The 22,586-nt window shown below is 38.1% G+C and overlaps 1 protein-coding gene and 1 non-coding gene across 2 annotated transcripts; one reads left to right on the top strand and one right to left on the bottom strand.

Moving 5' to 3' along the window:
- Positions 1 to 6,008: 6,008 nt before the first annotated feature.
- Positions 6,009 to 8,372, top strand: LOC140830016 (probable pectinesterase/pectinesterase inhibitor 58). The gene is made up of 2 exons (XM_073193296.1): positions 6,009 to 7,146; positions 7,286 to 8,372. Exons 1-2 carry the CDS (start codon positions 6,141 to 6,143, stop codon positions 8,263 to 8,265), a joined length of 1,986 nt encoding a protein of 661 aa, XP_073049397.1. The 5' UTR covers positions 6,009 to 6,140; the 3' UTR covers positions 8,266 to 8,372.
- A 2,830-nt stretch (positions 8,373 to 11,202) lies between these two features.
- On the bottom strand, positions 11,203 to 11,308 carry LOC140815026 (small nucleolar RNA R71). The gene has a single exon (XR_012114241.1). It is a non-coding gene; the product is annotated as a small nucleolar RNA R71 (small nucleolar RNA).
- Between the last annotated feature and the right edge of the window lie 11,278 nt (positions 11,309 to 22,586).

Genomic DNA, 22,586 nt, shown 5'->3' with positions numbered 1-22,586 from the left:
GAATTAATTAAATAACATTGGGTCTTGTAGAGTCCAATTAGAAATAATTATTCAACTAGTGAGCTTGAGTAAATTCAAGTAAAATTTAATTGGTCTCATATTTTTTTGGGACATTTAAATAAAAATCCATGGGCTTTGTAATTGTTACAAGCTTAAATAATATGCATGGGGAGGTGAAGAGTTGGGAGACAAATTTTTCAATAAACAAGGCATGTGTCTCACATGCACATTAATTTTTTCCAAGCACCAAGAAAATTTCTTCTCCCTCTTTTCTCCCTCATGTTGGCCGAAATTTTACTCCACATTCTCACTATTTTTGCTTTCTTCAATTGTTTAGGAAAGCCTACACTTTTCAAAGAAAAATCCTCTAATTTTTCTAGTGCAAAATTAGAGGGGATCTTCCTTGTTAGTGGTGGACATAATTTGAAGGAAAAAACTCATTTGAGCAACGTGTGTTCTTGGAAGCTTGTAGATTGGGCCAACCCTTCAAGAGCTAAGTTGTTTACAACTTGGTTGGAGCCAAACATCAATCCTTGTGATTGATAGGTAAAAATTCTTAGCACACTATGTATGAAATTTTTGTGTTCTTGTTATTTGCTACACACACTAGTGGATGCTCGGTTTTTCTTGCTTGAAAAATATGATTTTTCGAAAATTCCGTTGCGTATCCGGGCACCACGACCGATCTCCTTTCTCTAGGACCCTAAATCAAACCCACCAAGGCCTGAACCATGGCCTGGAACAACCTGTGCACTGCTGCCCTAACCCCTAAGCCCGTTTGAACCAAAACCGAGCCAAAACATGGAGTCCCGATCGGCCACCTACAAGGAATTGTTCCGAATCTAATCTTATCATCTAAACCCTCTTTAAACCTCTAGTAGATCATCTCCTCACCATCAAACAAGGCAGCCCCTTCATCCATGACAAAACGTGAGCCAAAAACAAGTTCTTTTTTTTTAAAAATATATTCATGAAAAAACCGTGTAAATCAATTTCATGATCAGAAAATCGATAATATGGCATGCAAGATCAACCAAATTTTCATAGTATGATGTGAATGATGAGAAACAATTTTTCAAGCGTGCCTTTGATCAAATGCTCAAAAAAATCCAACAACCGGGGCAAGGGACGAACACCGGAGAGACAGGACAATTCTACTACTTATTTCCCCTTGAAAACGAGGCAAGAATGCGGCTGGTGTGCGTGTGTTAGGGTGCGGCCGAGAGGGAGAGGGGGAGGCTAGGGTTTGGGGAGAAATAAAATGGAATGGTGATTTGGTAATGGGCCTAGGTTTTAAAATAAAAAGTAGAGATCTTGATCCAAAATCCTACTAAAACAAATTAGGCCCAATAACATGTATATAAAATATTTCTTTTGGTAAATTTTCAAAAATATTACCCGAACCCTCAAAAGTCCCCCATTTTGCTAAAAATCGACTACTGGTTTAAAATATGGCTTGATGTGTAAAAATATCCTAAAAATACTCATTTTCGAAAATCACCTAATAAATACATCATATATTAAATAATTAAAAATAATTATTTAATAAAAACATTTTCCTTAAACTGTCCTCGGTATCCATCCCTCATTCGAGCATTGAATACTGCAAAAGCCCTATCTTATGCAATCAAATAAACCATGTCATATGATCATAAAATCATGTTATAAACATACATTAAGTGCATTTAAACATTTAAATAAGCATATTTAATAATACCCTAGATTTACATGCAGTTAGGTTAAGTCGCTTGAATTTCTAGACCTTACATAAACTCTTTGAATTAACTGATTTATTGTATCTTCTTGAAAAAGCCTTCTTTGAATGAAACTGATAAAAGCAAAGCACACGCCAATAAGATATTATCTGATCATTGAAGGATCAATTCATGCTTAGAATTTCTATGTGAAATCTATGAAATTGAGAGTGATAAGTCTTACTGCTCATTTTGATTAAGATTGAAGTTTAGTAAGAGTTTAAGTTAGGAAGTGTTAAGTTTTGCTCAAGTAAGTCATTTAAAATTTCTTGTAATTACAAAAGTATTTTAGTGAAATCATTTTGTGAGGAAGAAGAGGTCAACATAGGAGTATTGAAGTCTCCAATCATCCAAAGACAAACTCGTGCCAATTTAATTTTCATTTTCCTTCTTCACCTCTCATTTGCTAACCAAAATGAGGTTTGATAAGTCATTTTGTTCGAACAGTTTCAATTAGTCTATTTTCGCGTAATACTAACTGTTGACTTACTGATAACCCAACAAACGAGGAATTAATTATTATGGATGTTGATCATTCAATTTGGGAGAAAATAATGAAGTTATGTTGTCCTCACGTGCGATGCGTCGTGTTTAACTATTTGTAGGAATGAAAGTGTGACACAGTCGAAAATTTGAAAGATATAATTAGCGCCAATGTTTTTAAAACTGAACCTATTCGAACAGAGCCGGTCCGGACTAAGTTTAATAACCACTGTTGTGGGGACACGGGCTCTAAATCAAATTATATCTGGGATTAAATGGATCTGTGAGAAAATATGGGTCAAATTTTCGCTTTTTAACATTAAATCAAATGTTATTACTAAGCATAATCTTTCTTTATTAATTTACCACACACATAATGTACAAACATGATAAACGTGTCTCGTCCTAATACATCAATTCAACTAGTGTATAGTTTAATACAAACCATAAATGCAAATACTACAAGTCTAGTAAGAGCCACTAGTCATCTTCTGCGCCCGTAGTCACCACGCTATCTCGTACTCATCTCTGTCGTGACCCAGATCCTGCCCCACCTGTTGTTATGCACACATACAGACATAACAACAGCCGGAAACTCCGGTGAGAACACATCCCAGTATAAAACATGTATACGTGCATATGCATAATAAAATCATAAAACACAATATCATGCATGTGATCTAAATCATAGGTTCCATAGTCTATGAAACCAACATATATAAGCATGCAATGCAAATCATCTCATGTCTTGACTCTACTCTAGGGATCCCGGGGTGAATAAGACGTCACTGTCTGTTACTTACCCTCCCAATCGGGGTAACTGTACGTCTTACTCCTAGACTTCGGTCGTGTCTGTATCGAATGTCTACAATCGGAGGAAGTCTGCTCCTATGCGTCGATACACCGAACGTCTAGTTTTGACAAATCTGTCAATGACTCTCCTATTTCAATGCTTGAATATAAATCTATAAACACATGAATTATACCTTCTTGTCGTACAATCTGTCGTAGTCGAAGTCTCGCTATCAAAGTTGCCAATACAAATCTGAAATGGCAATGTTGAATGTTCAGTATCAATCTCTATTCAATTCCACACATTCACAATCTAAAATCAATCTTGACGGTATAACGGCGTGTTCTCGCGGTACCAACCAATCCAAATCTCAACATTTATCAATGCATCATAATCTTTGATTCATAATCCATATATTCTACTCATTAGTATCACAAAATCTGTAGAAATTCCTATACACATATGCTGGAAATTCCTAGCAATAGCGTATGATACCCTATAATCATTCCGTTTACGGTTCTATGACATGTATAATCTCAAGAACATATAACCATAAACATATCACAATTTCTTCAACATCTAAACTTCAAACCATACTGGAATTTAAAGAAACTTACATCCTTTGATAGCCCTTGATGCAAGGAGCCCAAATCTCTACTTGGATCAAAGTTTAGATGTATATTTCTTGTACAAGCTCAAGTATAAAATAGAAGAATTCAAGTTCTTCTCTCGGTTCCTTCTGCTGGAATGGAAAGAGAATGAGTCAAGTTCGAACTATATATATATATATCATGCCATGTGCCAGCTGAAGAAAAGATGGTGGATTTCTCGCATGCAGCACCGCGGGTGCGGTCACTCTAGCACCGCGGGTGCGCTCAAGCTTCGGCATGCTTTTCATTTTTCAAAAATGACGACCGCGGGTGCGGTACATATCAGACCGCGGGTGCGGTAACACCACCGCGGGTGCGGTCCTTCTCGCACCGCGGGTGCGGTCTTGCTTCGAATAAAATTTCCTACCCTACTGGACATCGACCGCGGGTGCGATCCTGTTCTTACCGCAGGTGCGGTATTGCTTCGTAAAAATGTGCAACTTTCTGTCCATGCTACCGCGGGTGCGGTGTCTTCCCTTACCGCGGGTGCGGTGTGGTTTCGTCCTCACCTTATTCAAAACTCTCATTTCATGCCATGCATTCTCATATATTCCGAGTCTCACGTCAATGAAGATTAATAAATCAAATCTCAAGCCCTATATCATGCATACTCATATCTTCCGAGTGTTTTGTCAATGAAGACTATTAATCTCGAGCCTTACATTAACTGTCAAACTGGCCGAGGATCGGTCATAAAGTATGAACCAGTTAAAAACCAGTCTGCGCGGTTCAACTTTTTTTAAAAAAATTATTCGTTTCGAATTTGATCATTGTCTTATATTCAAAAAAAAAAAATTCTTATATTTTAAATTTTTTTTAGTTATATATATATATACCATGTGCTTGTTGGTTCTCAATGTAGGGATTAAACACATCTTAGAGGTAAACTATAGGGATTAAATATGTACTCAACAATATTGATACTTATCTACTCTCATGTAAAAACGGTTTTTATAACTAAATTCAATATTATTTTATGCACTAGAGTACAAAATCAAACTATTACAACTAATATGCATGTGTTAATGATTAAGGAATCTATGAAAATTGAGTTATAGATAAAAGGAATCATAGTGAGCACAAACCAGTGTCAGTGTTATTGGAAATCCAATCACTAAAACCACAGATATAATGAAAATATGAATTGCATAAAGATAACAATGAAGTAGGAAAACTAAGATATTGAAAGATATGATATAACTTTAGTTTTTATTAGCTATTGAGATAATGTCACAAAATATATATATATATATATATATATATATATATATATATATATATATATATATATAGTTACAAAATAGAAATTCAACACAATCTTAAAATTCTCTAGAAAAACTAACAAAATAATCATGAATTTTGTTTTAAACTACAAAAACTGTTGAATTACATAGTAAAACGTAATTACCGTGACTGAAATATTTGAGGAACAATTTATGATTGTCCCAAAAGTATAAAAAAAAAAAAAAAAAGGGTAAACACCTTAGAACATCGAATGCCACATTACCAAATTGAAAAATTAGACTGAATTGAGGAACTCAAGTAAAAGTTGTAGGACAGATCGATGGAAAAGAATTGAAAAAATAAAAAAGATAATAACAAAAAATGCGTAGACCATCGATGATCAGAATATATACAAACATTGAGATTGAATATGATGAGAAAATATTTATATTCATTCAGAGAAATAGGAAAATACCAAAAAAGAGTGGTAATAAAAAAAGTATATTAAAAGAGTTTTAAAGAGAAAATTAAAATCATACGATTTTTTTTAAAGCAAGTTACATACCGATGATATCGATACTAAAATACGCAATCATCATTTTCATTTATTGAATTTTCTAATTTTATTTTAATCAATTTATTCTGATGTGCAACACACGAACATTTTTTTAGTAATATAATATATATATATATATATATATATATATATATATATATATATATATATATATATAATGTATTGTAATTTCTTATAAGAAAATTTTGTACCTAACTTTGTATTTGAGTTCACAAGGTCAAGCTTACGAGTAAGTTCAAAAATCCATCTACGTACTTCCGAAAAATCGAGTGGTTTCAAAGTTTCCAATCAGTTTTCTTGCTAGCTAGAATCAAGATGAATCACATAATAGCAAACAAATTCAGATGTCAAAATTGCCTAAAGTAGTCAAATTATTGTAGTGGTGGTAATGAAATGTCTCTTTTTATTTTTATTTTAATGGCCATCCCTTATTTATGCTAAAACAAATCATTGGTTCACTCTTTTTTCCCTCCAAACCTCATTTTTATAACTGAATTAACTATCTTTTAAATTCACTACCGTTTTCCATTTCTAAATCACATTTACAACATTAATTTTCCCCAAAGCTTGAATAGCGAAGGGGAGAGGGTCTGATCAGTTGCCCTTCTCCGCTTCATTGTCTGTTCTTCTATCGTTTCGTGATATTTTTATAATTCAATATGGCGGACGATCGGAAGAAAAAGATCGCAGTTGTTAGTGTTTGTTCTTTAATCCTTGTTGCTATGGTCGTAGCTCTTACCATAGGCTTTGAAGATAACGATAAATCCGACGTCCAAGTTTCGGCCTCACAGAAGGCTATCAAAGCCATTTGCCAGTCCACAGATTATCAAGAAGCTTGCGTCAATTCCCTTGAATCCGCTGGGAACAACACCAGCGATCCCAAAAAGCTCATCGAGATAGGCTTCGAGGCCGCCATCAAGTACATGAACGAGGCAGCCGAGAATTCAACCCTTTTAGAAGAACTTGAGAGTGATCCTCGGGCAAAAGAGGCCCTCGAAAACTGTCGGGAACTTGCCAATCGTGCTGTTAATGACCTCAGGAGGTCCTACGCGAGGTTCGATGACATGGACTTCATTAATGTGGATGACGTACTCGCCGACTTGAAGGTATGGCTCAGTGGTGCCATCACATACCAAGAAACATGCCTCGATGGATTTGAAGACATCCCCGGGGATTCCGGACAGAAAATGAGGGAATTTTTGACTCAGTCTATGCAAATGAGCAGCAATGGCCTGGCCATGGTGGTAGACATCTCGTCAGTGCTCGATTCGATGGGTGTTCAAGGGTTCAGCACGAGTACTAGCCGCCGTCTCCTGTCGGAGGAACTTCCCGTGTTGGGACATGGTGACGAGCTTCCAGATTGGCTTGATTTCAATGGAAGGAAGCTACTCAATTCTTCACTCGATGAGATTAAACCCGACCTGGTTGTGGCCAAGGACGGGAGTGGTAAATATACGACCATTAACGAAGCTCTAGAATATGTACCTAAAAACAGTGATAAAAGGTTTGTTTTGTATATCAAAGAGGGAGTTTATGTAGAACAAGTGAAGATTAATAGCAGCATGACAAATGTGATGATCATTGGAGATGGCCCGATCAAAACTAAAATTACTGGGAATTTGAACTTCATTGATGGAACCAGCACTTACCACACAGCAACTGTTGGTATGTATTCTTCTCTGCTCTTGTACTATTTTCATGTTAATTGACAAAACTACCGTCTCGCGCTTTTCATGAACCCGATCTTTGATAGAATCCTGTTTTAACTTGGCATCAATAATGGGATTCCGTAATTTATTCGCAGCCGTACAAGGAGACAACTTCATCGCAAAAGACATCGGGTTCGAAAACTCAGCTGGTCCGGAGAAGCACCAAGCCGTGGCATTGCGAGTCAGCGCCGATAAAGTGATCTTCTACAACTGCCAAATGGATGGATACCAAGACACCCTCTATGCCCACACATACCGCCAGTTCTACCGAGATTGCGTGATCTCCGGCACCATTGACTTCATCTTCGGGGACAGCGCCGCTGTTTTCCAGGGCTGCACGTTGCTCGTCCGGAAACCACTCGACAATCAGCAAAATATCGTCACAGCACAAGGCCGAAAGGACCTACGTCAGCCGACAGGCCTCGTCCTACAGAACTGCTCGTTCGTGGCCGATGCAGCCTATCACCCCTTCAGGCACAAGCTCAAGTCTTACCTCGCCAGGCCCTGGAAAGAATACTCAAGAACCATTATCATGGAATCTTTCCTGGATGATTTGATCCAGCCTGAGGGATGGCTACCCTGGAATGGAGATTACGCCCTGAAAACACTTTTCTACACTGAATTCAACAACCGTGGCCCTGGGGCTGACAAATCGCATCGGGTGACCTGGCCTGGTGTTAAGGAACTTCCCGCAAGCAGGATTCGACGATTCACGGCTTCGAAGTTCATCGAGGGAAATAAATGGGTAAAGAAAAGCAAAGTCCCGTATGCTCCCGAGTTCATTTTCCCTTTGCCTAAGGATGATGACAATGTTAAATATTCGAAAGTGACACTCGAAGAAGTCAAGGATTTAGGCAAAAAAAAACATGACAAATCATCGTATGTGGCTAATAGCAACCCAAGCCCCAGCCCGAAAAAGGAGTCACATGATCATTTGGGTTCGGTTCCAGAATCGAGAATAGCAGCTCCTCCAACAGCAGACTCATATGCTACGGCTCCAGCTCCTAGCCCAGTTTCGCAACCTCAAAATAAGTCATTTTCTTCCCTGAAACTGTTGTTTTATAGGGGGCAGTAATTATTCTCAGGAATGGTGTTCTTATTTGTAGACACGTGATCATGTTTCCTCGTTCTGTTACTATGATTTCACAATAGGTGAAATTTGGAGTTTGTATTTTATGTTTATTTTTTCTTTTTAATTTCCCTAATGTCCAATTTTGATATTATTATTATTATTATGCTACGTTGGCATATTTGATCTCTTTTGCTTATTAAAATTAAGTAATTTTCGGTAGGCTATTGCTGCTAATTCAACTCATTGTATGAAAAAAATCTTTCTTTATCAAAAAATATTTCTCAAAAAAAAAACTTTCCAAAACATGAATATTAAAACTAATTACTGCATTAGTTTTTGAAAATTTTGATTTTTCGGTATTAAAAATTATAAAAAGATAAATAAGATACTAGTGAAAATGTTTAAGATACCAATTTTTGTTTAAGTGGTTGTATAAAAATCTCTAAAAATTATATATATAAATCATGGAATAAAACTTAAGAAAATATGATGTTAAATTTAAATAAAAAGATAAATTGTTTTCAAGACATTAATGATTTAAATTTAAAACCTATTGTTAATTTCCTAATATAGTGTCTAGCCTGAAAGCAATCAAAGAGATATATGTTTTTGGATTAACCACTTAGGAGTAAGTCTCTTGTGAAACGATATCATGAATCAATATTATTGGAATATTATAGGTTTCAGAGTTTGAAAAATTAATCTTAAAGAAACTGAAGAATTCAACTGATTGAACAGATGCAACTGAAGACTTCGGTTTGAGCTGAACTGAAAAACCTTATCAACTGAAGGTTTCGTAACTGATATGAGATCAGCTACTGATAGAGGTCATATTTACGTATTTTAATACATTGTGTGTGTCATAGTTTGCATCGTTTTGGATTACATGGGGTCTGCATTTTGTCTATGTTTTTCTTATTTTGTTACATTTGATCACCGCTTACTGAAGTTTTGTGAATGTGCAGAAAAATGGAGAAAAACAAATTAAAAGAGGACTAAGGGCAGAATGTATCACATTAGGGCGGTGAAACTTGACCGCCCCAGACCGAGTGCAGCAAGAAAACGAGTGCCAAGCAGAAGGTGTCGCGCTAGGGCGGTAAAACTTGATCGCCCCAGCGTGTGAGACTGAAGAAAAAAAATAACAAAAGACTTCGCGCTAGGGCGGTGAAACTTGAACGCCCCAGCGCGAGAGGTTGCGAAGCACACAGCAGGGCAGAAGACCTCGCGCTAGGGCGGTGAAACTTGATCGCCCCAGCGCGACTCAACATGGAAAGATTCCTATTTTATCTTTTCTTCAACTTGGAAGGTAGTGGGGGCTGAAAAAGAAAAGAGAGGCACGAAATTAAGGAGGATTCGAGACTTCATTGATAGCAGCCACAAGCTTTGGAGAGACTTTTGCACTTGGATTGAAGATTCGAGGATTTCCGTGTACCGTTCTTCGCGTTTTTCGTCAATTCTCGTATTTCTAATTCAGTTTTCATCTTTTAAACATTGTCGTGTTTATTTTCATTATGAATTCTAGTAGCTAACTTTTATAATTTGTTGGGATTTAAGGGGATCCTACCCCAAACTTTGTTTTAATTAATTTATATCTCAATAGTTGGTTTATTCTTGATTATACTATTGTTTTATCGTGTTGTTAGAGCGTAGCTAATTAACGTCTTTATATTGCGAGTGTAGTTCGAGAGAATAACTTGTGATAGGAACGAGTAGTATAATCCGTGGATCTACAATTTGCATAGATATATGAAATTGGATACGCGCCGATAGTCATAGTCCTGAGAGTCGAAAACTAGGGGATTTCATAGATCGACATGCAATTCACTCTTGATAAATAATTAAAGACATTTAATTACTTCATTGAGTAGAATTAGTTTGGCATAACTCGAGAGAGCGTGCTCAATTGAATAGGAAATCCTGTCGGAAGCATATAATCACTATCGAACGAAGTAATTAAGTAACGAGGGGTAGGTGAACCGATATTCCGACAAACTCATTTCTCATTGAATTTTACTCAACCATTTTAGATATTAATTCTCATTATTTACTTATTGAATCATTTTATTTGCATGTTTAATTAAGTACAGTAGTAATAATCAACCAATCAATTTTCGTTGCTAAAGATTTAATAACTGAAAATAATAATTGTTAAATACAGTCTTCAGTGGAACGATACTCGTACTCACGTACATTATACTATTACTTGACATCGTGCACTTGCGATAAATTTTGAGCTTACAAAACCATATTTTTATTAAGGGTTTAACAGTGCAAGTTTTGCTCGATCAAGTTTTTGGCGCCGTTGCCGGGGACTGTTAATCTACAATTTTACTTTTAGTTATTTTCTTTAGCATTATTTTACTTCTCTTGAGCTAACACTCCATATTTTATTCCAGATATCTTGTCTAGTTCATGCCAAAGTCACTTGACGTGGAGCTTGAGTTTGACCCTGAAATTGAAAGAACTTTCCGAAGGCGAAGACAACAACAGAGACTTAAAGAACTGATGGAGAGACACGAGCAAGAACGTGAGGAGGAACAGCGTGAAGTTAGACAAGTTGAGATGCCACGCCGCATACCGATGCTAGAGTATGCCCAGCCTTCTTTGGAGGGAGCACGCCCCAGCATTGTGAGGCCTATGGTGCGGGCAAACCAGTTCGAAATCAAACCAGCTATAATTCAGATGATTCAGAACACAGTCTAGTTTGGAGGATCTGCAGTAGATGACCCAAACACGCACATCGCAGATTTTCTTGAAATTTGCGATACGTTAAATTCAATGGAGTTTCTGATGATGCTGTTAGATTATGTTTGCTTCCTTTCTCCTTGTGTGATAAAGCTAAAGCTTGGTTAAATTGTTTTCCTGTAGGTTGAATCAGCACATGGGAGGATATGGCGAAAGCGTTTCTCATCAAATATTTTCCTCCATTGAAGATCATGAAGCTTCGGGCAGACATCACCACCTTTGCTCAATTCGAGCAGGAGTCGTTGTATGAGGCATGGGAGCGCTTCAAAGATCTCTTGCGTAGATGCCCACATCACGAGTTGCCACTTGGGTTAGTCGTTCAAACATTTTATTATAGTTTTCTTATTCCTAACCATACTAAGATAGATGATGCTGCTTGTGGAAACTTGTTGAGAAAAACAACGGAAGAAGGATATGAGTTGTTGGAGGAGATGGCTGCTAGCAGCTATCATCCTCAATCTGAAAGAAACAACCAGCGGAGGAGTGCAGGAGTTCATCAGGTAAGCGATTTTTCTGCTATTACTGCACAACTTGATGCTTTAAACAGGAAACTAGACAGCTTGAATGTGGGTGGCACGGCTATGCGTCTTCAAGAGATATTCTGTGAAAAGTGTGGAGGGGAACACTATGTGAAGGACTGTCAAGATGACAATCCATTTTATGTCCAAGAAGGGGCACCAATAAATCAAGTGGGAGTCCAAAACCGCCCAAGGAATGACCCTTATTCGAACACATACAATCCTGGGTGGAGGCAACATCCAAACTTCTCATGGGGTGGTCAAAAAGCCAGAATCGACCACAAGGAGGACAATCATATGGGAAACAACCGATGTACAGATCTGATCCTCCTAGAGAAGAGAAGTCCAATTTGGAGCAGATGATGTCTAAGATCATCTCGTCTACCGAGACAAGACTACAGAATCAGGATGCATCAATAAAGGGGCTTGAAAATCAGATTGGGCAATTAGCGAAGACTGATAGCAAGTAGAGAGCCAGGCACCTTGCCAAATAACATAGAGACAAATCCAAAAGAGCAAGTGAAGGCCATCGAGTTGAAGAGTGAGAAAATTTTAGAGTCGAGAGAAAAGGAAAAAAATCAAGTGCTGGATGAACTGACTGAGACATCTAAAGGTAAGTCTTCTAACACTGCACCAGCACCCACTGCACAATCAAAAATTGTTATTCCTCCACCTTTCCCTGCAGCATTGAAAAAAGCAAAACTAGATGCACAATTCGGTAAGTTTCTTGAGGTATTTAAAAATTGCATATCAATATTCCCTTCGCCGATGCTTTAATGTAAATTCCTAGTTATGTTAAATTTTTGAAGGATATCTTAGCAAACAAGAGAAAATTGGAGGATCACATGACGGTAAATCTAAATGAAAATTGCTCTGCTTTAGTGCAAAACAAAATTCCACCGAAACTTAAAGATCCAGGGAGTTTTCCCATTCCTTGCATGATTGGTGATGTTGTTTTTCATAAAGCCTTGTGTGATCTTGGTGCAAGTATTAATCTTATGCCGTTGTCTGTGTTTAGGAAACTGGGGTTGGGAGAACCTAAGCCAACGAGGATGTCTTTACAACTTGCTAACAAATCTGTCAAGTACCCCCGCGGAGTGATTGAGGATGTGCTAGTGAAAGTGGACAAATTTATTTTCCCCGCGGACTTTGTGGTACTTGACATGGAGGAAGACATAGAGATGCCTTTGATTCTTGGGAGACCATTCCTTGCGACTGGCAAGGCCCTGATTGATGTTCAAGAAGGGAAGTTGAGATTGAGAGTGGGCGAGGAAGAAATTACTTTTAACGTCTTTAATGCTCTTAAGCACACATTGCACACTGATGACTGTTTTAGAATTGATGCTGTGGATTCACTTGTGTGTAATTTTGTTCAGGACGCCATGAAAGACCCATTGGAAGCCACTCTAACAACTGAAGTGAAAGAAGATGAATTGGATGACAAAAAAGCTGAAATAGTGGCATACTTTAATGCCAACCATCCATGGAGAAGCCTGATGAGGATGAGACTGGAAGAGCTAGGAGAGCACAGAGATTTGACCCCTCCAAAGTCAAGCATCGAGGAACCACCGATGCTTGAGCTCAAACCATTGCCTCCGCACCTAAAGTACGTGTACCTAGGTGAGAATAACACTTTACCTGTCATTAATTCTGCTGCTTTGACAGATGGGATGGAGGACAAACTGTTGAAAGTCTTGAAAGCGCACAAGAGTTCATTTGCGTGGAAAGTGGCGGATATTAAAGGGATCAATCCATCAGTCTGCATGCACTAGATATTGATGGAATAAAAGTACTCACCTCTCGTGAAACCTCAGATAAGATTGAATCCTAAGATGCAAGAGGTAGTAAAGGCAGAAGCTATCAAACTACTTGATGCAGGTATTATCTATCCTATATCTGATAGTACATGGGTAAGTCCTGTTCAGTGTGTGCCGAAAAAAGGTGAGATTACTGTGATCACAAATGAAAATAATGAATTAATACCCACTAGGACTGTTACGGGATGGCGTGTGTGCATTGATTATAGGAAATTAAATGATGTCACCCGTAAAGACCACTTTCCCCTTCTCTTTATTGATCAAATGCTTGAGAGGTTAGCGGGTCATGAGTTTTATTGCTTTTTGGATGGGTATTCTGGGTATAACCAAATCATGATTGCGCCCGAGGACTAAGAGAAAACCACTTTCACTTGTCCTTATGGCACATTTGCTTTTAGACGGATGCCTTTTGGTTTGTGTAATGCCCCTGTCACTTTTCAGCGATGCATGACCGCGATATTTTATGACATGATAAAAACTTTTCTTGAAATTTTTATGGATGACTTCTCGATTTTTGGTCCTTCTTTTGATGACTGTTTGTAGAACTTGAAGGTGGTGTTGATGAGATGTGAGGAGACGAATTTGGTGCTCAATTGGGAAAAGTGTCATTTTATGGTGCAAGAAGAGATATTATTTGGGCACAAGATATCAGAGCATGGAATAGAGGTGGATAAGGAAAAAGTCGAAGTTATCAAGAACTTACCACCTCCGACATCCATAAAGGGAGTCAGAAGTTTTCTAGGCCAAGCCTGTTTTTATCGACGTTTTATCAAAGATTTTCTAAAATTGCCAAACCTCTATCTTCCTTACTTATGAAATATGTGCCCTTTGATTTTAATTCTGACTGTTTATAGGGATACGAGGATTTGAAGGAGCGCTTGGTGACGGCTCCTGTCTTGGTGGCACCAGATTGGGATCGACCTTTCGAGATCATGTGTGACGCCAGTGAAAGGGGATCGGTTACGGTGACCGGAAGCGCAACGGAAGTTAAAAAATCATATTTTTCATGTAAATTTTCGGCCACCCCTCATTTCATATAGCAAATACAAAAACACAACTATGTCATACATAGGGTGTAAGAAAATCGTTACCTATCAACCTCTTGAGGTTGATGATGGCTCCAACCAAGTTGTAAACAATCTTGGCTCTTGAAAGGAAGACAAATCTACAAGCCTCCTTCTTTCCTTTGAACACTCCTTGTTCGAAAATCAAGCCCACCACCAACTAGGTAGATCCCCTCATATTTTGCACTAGAAAAATATGAGGATTTTTCAAAGAGAATATAGTGTTTTCTTCAACAAATTGAAGAACACAAAAATGAAGAAAAATTGAGAGAAAATGCCTTGAAGATTTCGGCCATAGTGAGGTTGAGAGAATGGGAGGGAGACTTGTCTTGGTCTTGGAAAAAGTTGAGGCATAAAGTTGCATGCCATGCCTTGAAAACTCAAAGAGTAGTCTCCCAACCTTTCACCTCCCATGCATGCATATTATATGGTTTTTAACAAATTAAAAACCATGGAATAAATTTAATTATCTCAAACATATTTGAGACTAATTAAACATTACTTGAATTTACCCAAGTCTCACTAGTTAAATAATTAATTTAAATTGAGCTCTACAAGACTCAATATAATTTAATTAGTTCAACACTTGAATTAATTTAATTATTTGGACTCTACTAGGTCCACTAGTGTTTAATTAATTCAACACTTGAATTAATTTAATTTAGTCCATAATAATGTTTATGAAAATCACAATTTTCAAATACATTATTCACTTGGCCAACTTTTAATTTAGGAACACTTCCATAAATCAAAATTTACATTTTTCTCATAGAAGTCATACTTCTATTTTTCCTTTACGCTTATAAACTCATTTATAAGCCGTTCAACACATTGAACTAATTTTCTCCTTTATAGAAGTCATACTTCTAATTTTCCTTACGCTTATAAATTCCTTTATAAGCCGTTCAACACATTGAACTATTTTTACTTCTCAACGGGATCTAGAAAGCTAGTACTTGTGTGGCCCTCAATGGTTCATTGATACAACTAGCCGTGGGTTCACATCTCCATGTGATTCGGACTAAACATGTCCTTATATGAGCATACCTCAATTGCTCCATTCATACTTATCAACTCCTTGATAATAAGAACGTCAGAACTCAAGTCTGATAGTACCCAACCAATCATGTTAAACGCCTAGCAGCATCGCTTACATGATTCCCTAGGTATCAAATGATAGTGCCTGCAAGAACCATTCAATTATGCTTAGCGTACAGTACGGTCCCTTCAACTCATATATCCCGACAGATTCGACAATCATTGGTTTATCGAGAGTTGTCAATGAATCGATACTATGTGTCATGTCGTAGTTGCATCGATGGTGTAATCTATGAAACCCCTTCCATAATTACCACCATACTCTGGCCAGAGATTTCAACCTACATACACATGATAACACATAGGTTATCCATACCCGAAGGTAAGCGGTGAATCCCCGACTACAATGCATCGACTCCTATGTGTTTCGACAGAACACCCAACCTTGCCACCTGATGACACCATGAGAGTCGGTAAACAAGTCAAAGTGTAATTCTAGCAAATAGAGTCTCAATGTTGTCCCGGGTCATAAGGACTAATGGTGTACAACCATAAACTAGGACGTTTCAACTCGATAAGTGAGAACCACTTGGAAAGTCCTTTTATGGAGGGTTGTTCAGTGCACTCAACAAGGAGCACCTATCTGCATGTTCGGACATCACAATGTCCCCTACCAATGAAACATGTTACTCGCATCGCAGATACTAGTCTCGAACTCGAGCGGCCTATATCCTTCTTAGTGGCGGTTGAATCGACTAGGAACCGTTTAGAATATACAGTATTACAAATATGAGTTTCATGATACTCATCATATGAGCATCTCATATTCTTTCTACCATTTGTATATTCAAGGGCTTTATCTATGCAACTAGCATGGGTATACAGATAAAGATGTGCCAAAATAATAATATCAAATATTACTAAAATAAAGATTTCTTATACATAGAGTTTCATTGTGAACACTCGGCCAACACTTGGCTCGACGGGCACCTACTCTAACAATCTCCCACTTGCACTAGAGCCAATTACCCATATGCTTTAAACCCATTGATTCGCGCGATGCATCTCGAATAATGGTCCAGGTAAAGGCTTAGCTAGTGGATCAGCAACATTATCTGCGGAGACGACTATGTCAAAAGACACTTCTTCCTCTTTCCACAATCTCTCCGAGGATGTGGTACTTACTCAATACATGTTTGGACTTCTGATGAGATCTTGTCTCCTTTGCTTGAGCTAAAGCTCCCGTGTTGTCACACAACACTGGGATAGGAGCAACTCAATTAGGAATGACGTCCAACTCTTGGACAAAATTCCTTATCCAAACAGCCTCCCTTGCTGCATCTGATGCAGCAATGTATTCGGCCTCTGTGCTGGAGTCCGCAGTATTGTCTTGCTTGGAACTCTTCCAAGAGACAGCAGCACCATTGAGCATGAATACAAATCCAGAGGTTGACTTTGAGTCATCGATATCGCTTTGGAAGCTAGAGTCGGTATAGCCTTCCAATTTCAGTTCTCCACCCCATAGACCAAGAACAATTTATTGGTCCTTCTCAACTACTTGAGGATGTCTTTCACAGCTTTCCAATGTGGAAGACCGGGGTTCGATTGATATCTACTCACTACACTTAGTGCGAAAGCCACGTCATGACGTGTAGATATCATCTCATACATGATGCTACCAATCGCATATGCATAAGGAATGCTTGTCATCGCCGCTATCTCTGCATCAGTCTTGGGAGACAGACTTGGATAGGGACACGCCATGACACATTGGTAGATGTCCTCTCTTGGACTCATCCATCAAGAACCGCTTCACGATGGTATCAATGTATGTGGACTGGGTGAGACCAAGCAATCTTCTCGATCTATCTCTATAGACCTGTATTCCCAATACAAAAGATGCTTCACCCAAGTCTTGCATCGAGAACTTACTCACTAACCATATCTTAGTTGATTGCAACATTCCTACATCATTCCCAATGAGTAGAATGTCATCAACATAAAGCACCAGGAATGTCACAACACTCCCACTGACCTTCTTATACACACAGGGTTCCTCAGGATTCTTAGTAAATCAACTCTTTGATTGTACTATCGAATCTAAGGTTCCAACTCCTAGATGCCTGCTTTAGACCATAAATAGATCTCTGAATTTTGCATACCATATGCTCACTTCCGATAGATGTAAACCCTCCAGGTTTGAGACAATTAAATCTCTTCCTTAATATCCCCATTAAGAAAGGCTGTCTTGACATCCATCTGCCATATCTCATAGTCATACCATGCAGCTATGGCTAGCAAAATCCTTATGGACTTGAACATTGCAACTGGTGAAAAGGTTTCCTCAAAGTCAACTCCTTGTCTTTGAGTATATCCTATTGCCACCAATCGCGCCTTGAAGGTCAATACCTTCCCATCCATCCCAAGTCCCTATGGGAACCTTTCCCTCAGGTGGATCTATAAGATCCCACACTTGGTTCGAATGCATAGAATTCATCTCAGATTCCATTGCTTCAAGCCACTTGGATGAATCGGCATCAGATAACGCTTCCTTGAAGGTCCTTGGATCGCATTCAAGGTTAGGCTCATCATGGCCCTCTTCAAGAAGCTGACCATACCTCATAGGTGGTCTCGAGACTTTCTCGGATCTTTTAGGAGCTTGCATCTCCTCCCTTGGCTCTTCGGGTGTGGGTTCTATAATTGTGGGTGTCTCTCAAACCTCTTCGAGTTCTATCATCTCCCCTTTTCTATCCAATAGAAAATTCCCTTTCCAAAAAGGTTGCATTCATAGAAACAAACACCTTTGTTTCTTGGGGATGATAGAAGTAGTATCCAACCGAATTCATTGGATATCCCACAAAGTAGCATAAAATAGATCGACTATCCAATTTATCTCCCACTACCTGCTTCATAAGCAGGGCAACCCCATATTCTAAGATAAGAATATTTGGGAGGCTTACCCATCCATATCTCATATGGTGTCTGCCTTTGAATGGACATTTAATGGAATATCTTTTAATTTTAAGTTATAGAGATCGTTTTCAAGTTCTCAAGTACCAATTAAACATTCATTCTTGTAAGCAAACACCTTTGCTAAATAGACAAGAATATCCATCTTTATCACAATAGAAATGGAAACAATGTTTTTCACCAAAAAGGTACAAACAAAACATCCCTTAAAATTAACTTAAAAATCATTGTTCAACAATAAGTAAACATTTCTTAAGGTCTTGGCAGCAACTCTTGCTCCATTGCTCATCCTCAAGAAGGTCACCTTCCCTAAGCTTCCTACTTCTTCCCATCACCTGCAACATATTACAGAGATGTGATCAACATTTGGTATCCAATACCCAAGAAGTAGAGTTAATTGAAATGTTTACTTCAATGTAGAACATACCATTTCCAGAACTTTTCTGGGCAATATACTCTCTGCAGTTACGCCTCCAATGTCCAGGCTTCTTGCAGTGATGACATACATCATCAGTCTTGTCAGCCTTAACTGGTCTGGCTGCCTCAACAGGATTCGGAGATTGCCTCATCAAGGGCACGTTCTTCTTGGGACGTTGGAAAGAACTTTTCTTTCCCTTCCCATGTGGATCAATCTTCGTACCAGATGAAGAACCCACATAAAGAACCAACTTCTATTTCTTGATGGTGGATTCAAACGTAACAAGCATGTTCACCAACTGGGTCGGCTTCATCTTGTTCATGTTGAAGTTCACCACAAAAGGATCAAATGAGCTAGGCAGCGATAAGAGCAACACGTCGGTGGTCAACTCCGAAGGCAAGATCAGATCCATGCCAAAGAGCTTGTCCACGAGCCCGATCATCTTTAAGCCATGCTCATGGACCGAGGCCCCATCTCGCATGCGCATAGTGATCAGCTCCTTGACGGTAGCATGCCTAAGAGGCCGAGTCTGCTCACCAAAGAGCTCTTTGAGGTGCTTATGAATGTCAGCAGCATTCTTTGCATCCTCAAAACGCCTCTGCAGCTCATCATTCATATAAGTCAGCATATAACACCTGGCTATCAAGTCATGGTCACACCATTCCTTGTAAGCCTGCAATTCCTTAGGATTGCCGTCAGTCGGAGCCTCAACAGGGGGCGACTCAGTCAGTGTATATGCTACCCTTTCCGAATTCAAGACGATTTTCAGGTTTCGTAGCCAAGTGAGGTAATTAGGTCCAGTTAATATGTGTTTGTCGAGTATTATGGATATCGGATTGCGAATCGAAGACATTGTCAATTTGTACTGAAAAGTAAAAACAGATAAATGTTGATGACTGTTTTAAAATATTTAGTAAGATATGAAGTTTGGACTTTTACTTCATAAATATTTGCTCCCACTGTTTTGACATCTTTCACTACCCTCTAGTGAAAACGAGAAACTCCTTTCCTCAGTAGGTACGTAAGGTCCAATTAGCGAATTATGATCCCGAATAATATCAGCCAATCACAATTCCGAAAAGGTAGTTTCCAATAGCATCACAATGCAACCCTCTACGTAAACTTTTGTCTCACGTTTGATTAGGACCCAATAATATGACGTCGTTCATCTTCACGTGTCAAGCCTTACCCATCGATGTTGAACCTTAATGGACGGTCGCCATGAGTTCCCTCAATAATATGAGCCGAAATCATGGGAGTTCCACGTAGTTCACATCACCATGTCAATGGATGTCACAGCTTTCCGGCACCCAAAGCTCCCCCAATAATATGAGCCGAGCCCCGAGTACGGGTAGCGTTCATCATGCACCCATTGTCGATGGAAGACAAGGAAATTATAAACAAATTATAATTCCCCTTATCGGTCTTGATAATAATTTTGAATCTTATTCAAAATGAGGGTTTTTAATTTTGAAAGGTCTCATCATTAATTTTATTTTAAAAGCTCGCCATGTTTGATCGTATGTTTGCCGGATTCATGCAACTTTGTTATTATCATAATAATAACGCACATACTCATTATTTATAACATATCATGCATATATTATAAACAGTAAACAAACAAGGATGATCAATCGCCCCAATACTAATGGCCTGTGTGAGCTAACCACGGACCTAGGTCCAATCCTAGGGTAAATGCACGGGATGCAATGCAACTATTACATTAGCTTCCAATATTTACATGTCTTCGATCTTCATAATCATCATGGCCACCATCTTCCAATCTTGATCATCCACTATACTAATATTTACAAATAAATATCCATGGCTAATAGGGATACATCTCATGGGGTGGGAACGGGCCATAAACCAAGCCCACTTGAAATTTGATAATTATTACAATCATTCAACACAAAATATCCTAGCATACACCTAGCAAATTGGGCTTGGGCTTTTGATCATCCTTCATGCATAATATCACATATCATACACCATCAATTAATTATCACAATAATTAATTGATCCAATATTATATATCTTGATCCAATCACTAACCGCCACAATTATAAACTAAATTAACAAAGTATACAAACACCTTTGTCTACTTTCCAATTAATTTATTTATAACCGAATTTCTTATAAATCACAATTTACTATAAATAATTAAAGTCCAACTTCAATTATTTATTTTATGAGAAAAATTTGCAACTTTTGTAATTTTAAACTTAAGGACCCAAAAACTTATTTTTCACCAAAAACATTTTTGGCCCTTTTAAAATTCACAAACATGTTAGCCATCCAATGGCCCAACAACTCAAGGTCCATGACACTTTGATATTCCAAAACACTTTTGGAAACCCTAGTCGTCATCGCTGTCGTCGGAGCTCCGTCGCCGGATTGTAGCAAATACAAAAACACAACTATGTCATACATAGGGTGTAAGAAAATCGTTACCTATCAACCTCTTGAGGTTGATGATGGCTCCAACCAAGTTGTAAACAATCTTGGCTCTTGAAAGGAAGACAAATCTACAAGCCTCCTTCTTTCCTTTGAACACTCCTTGTTCGAAAATCAAGCCCACCACCAACTAGGTAGATCCCCTCATATTTTGCACTAGAAAAATATGAGGATTTTTCAAAGAGAAGATAGTGTTTTCTTCAACAAATTGAAGAACACAAAAATGAAGAAAAATGGAGAGAAAATGCCTTGAAGATTTCGGCCATAGTGAGATTGAGAGAATGGGAGGGAGACTTGTCTTGGTCTTGGAAAAAGTTGAGGCATAAAGTTGCATGCCATGCCTTGAAAACTCAAAGAGTAGTCTCCCAACCTTTCACCTCCCATGCATGCATATTATATGGTTTTTAACAAATTAAAAACCATGGAATAAATTTAATTATCTCAAACATATTTGAGACTAATTAAACATTACTTGAATTTACCCAAGTCCCACTAGTTAAATAATTAATTTAAATTGAGCTCTACAAGACTCAATATAATTTAATTAGTTCAACACTTGAATTAATTTAATTATTTGGACTCTACTAGGTCCACTAGTGTTTAATTAGTTCAACACTTGAATTAATTTAATTTAGTCCATAATAATGTTTATGAAAATCACAATTTTCAAATACATTATTCACTTGGCCAACTTTTAATTTAGGAACACTTCCATAAATCAAAATTTACATTTTTCTAATAGAAGTCATACTTCTATTTTTCCTTTACGCTTATAAACTCATTTATAAGCCGTTCAACACATTGAACTAATTTTCTCCTTTATAGAAGTCATACTTCTAATTTTCCTTACGCTTATAAATTCCTTTATAAGCCGTTCAACACATTGAACTATTTTTACTTCTCAACGGGATCTAGAAAGCTAGTACTTGTGTGGCTCTCAATGGTTCATTGATACAACTAGCCGTGGGTTCACATCTCCATGCGATTCGGACTAAACATGTCCTTATATGAGCATACCCCAATTGCTCCATTCTTACTTATCAACTCCTTGATAATAAGAACGTCAGAACTCAAGTCTGATAGTACCCAACCAATCATGTTAAACGCCTAGCAGCATCGCTTACATGATTCCCTAGGTATCAAATGATAGTGCCTGCAAGAACCATTCAATTATGGTTAGCGTACAGTACGGTCCCTTCAACTCATATATCCCGACCGATTCGAAAACCATTGGTTTATCGAGAGTTGTCAATGAATCGATACTATGTGTCATATCGTAGTTGCATCGATGGTGTAA

Source organism: Primulina eburnea, chromosome 1, assembly GCF_022965805.1.
Source record: "Primulina eburnea isolate SZY01 chromosome 1, ASM2296580v1, whole genome shotgun sequence".
Taxonomy (NCBI): Eukaryota; Viridiplantae; Streptophyta; class Magnoliopsida; order Lamiales; family Gesneriaceae; genus Primulina; species Primulina eburnea.
This window is presented reverse-complemented; position numbering and strand designations above follow the sequence as displayed.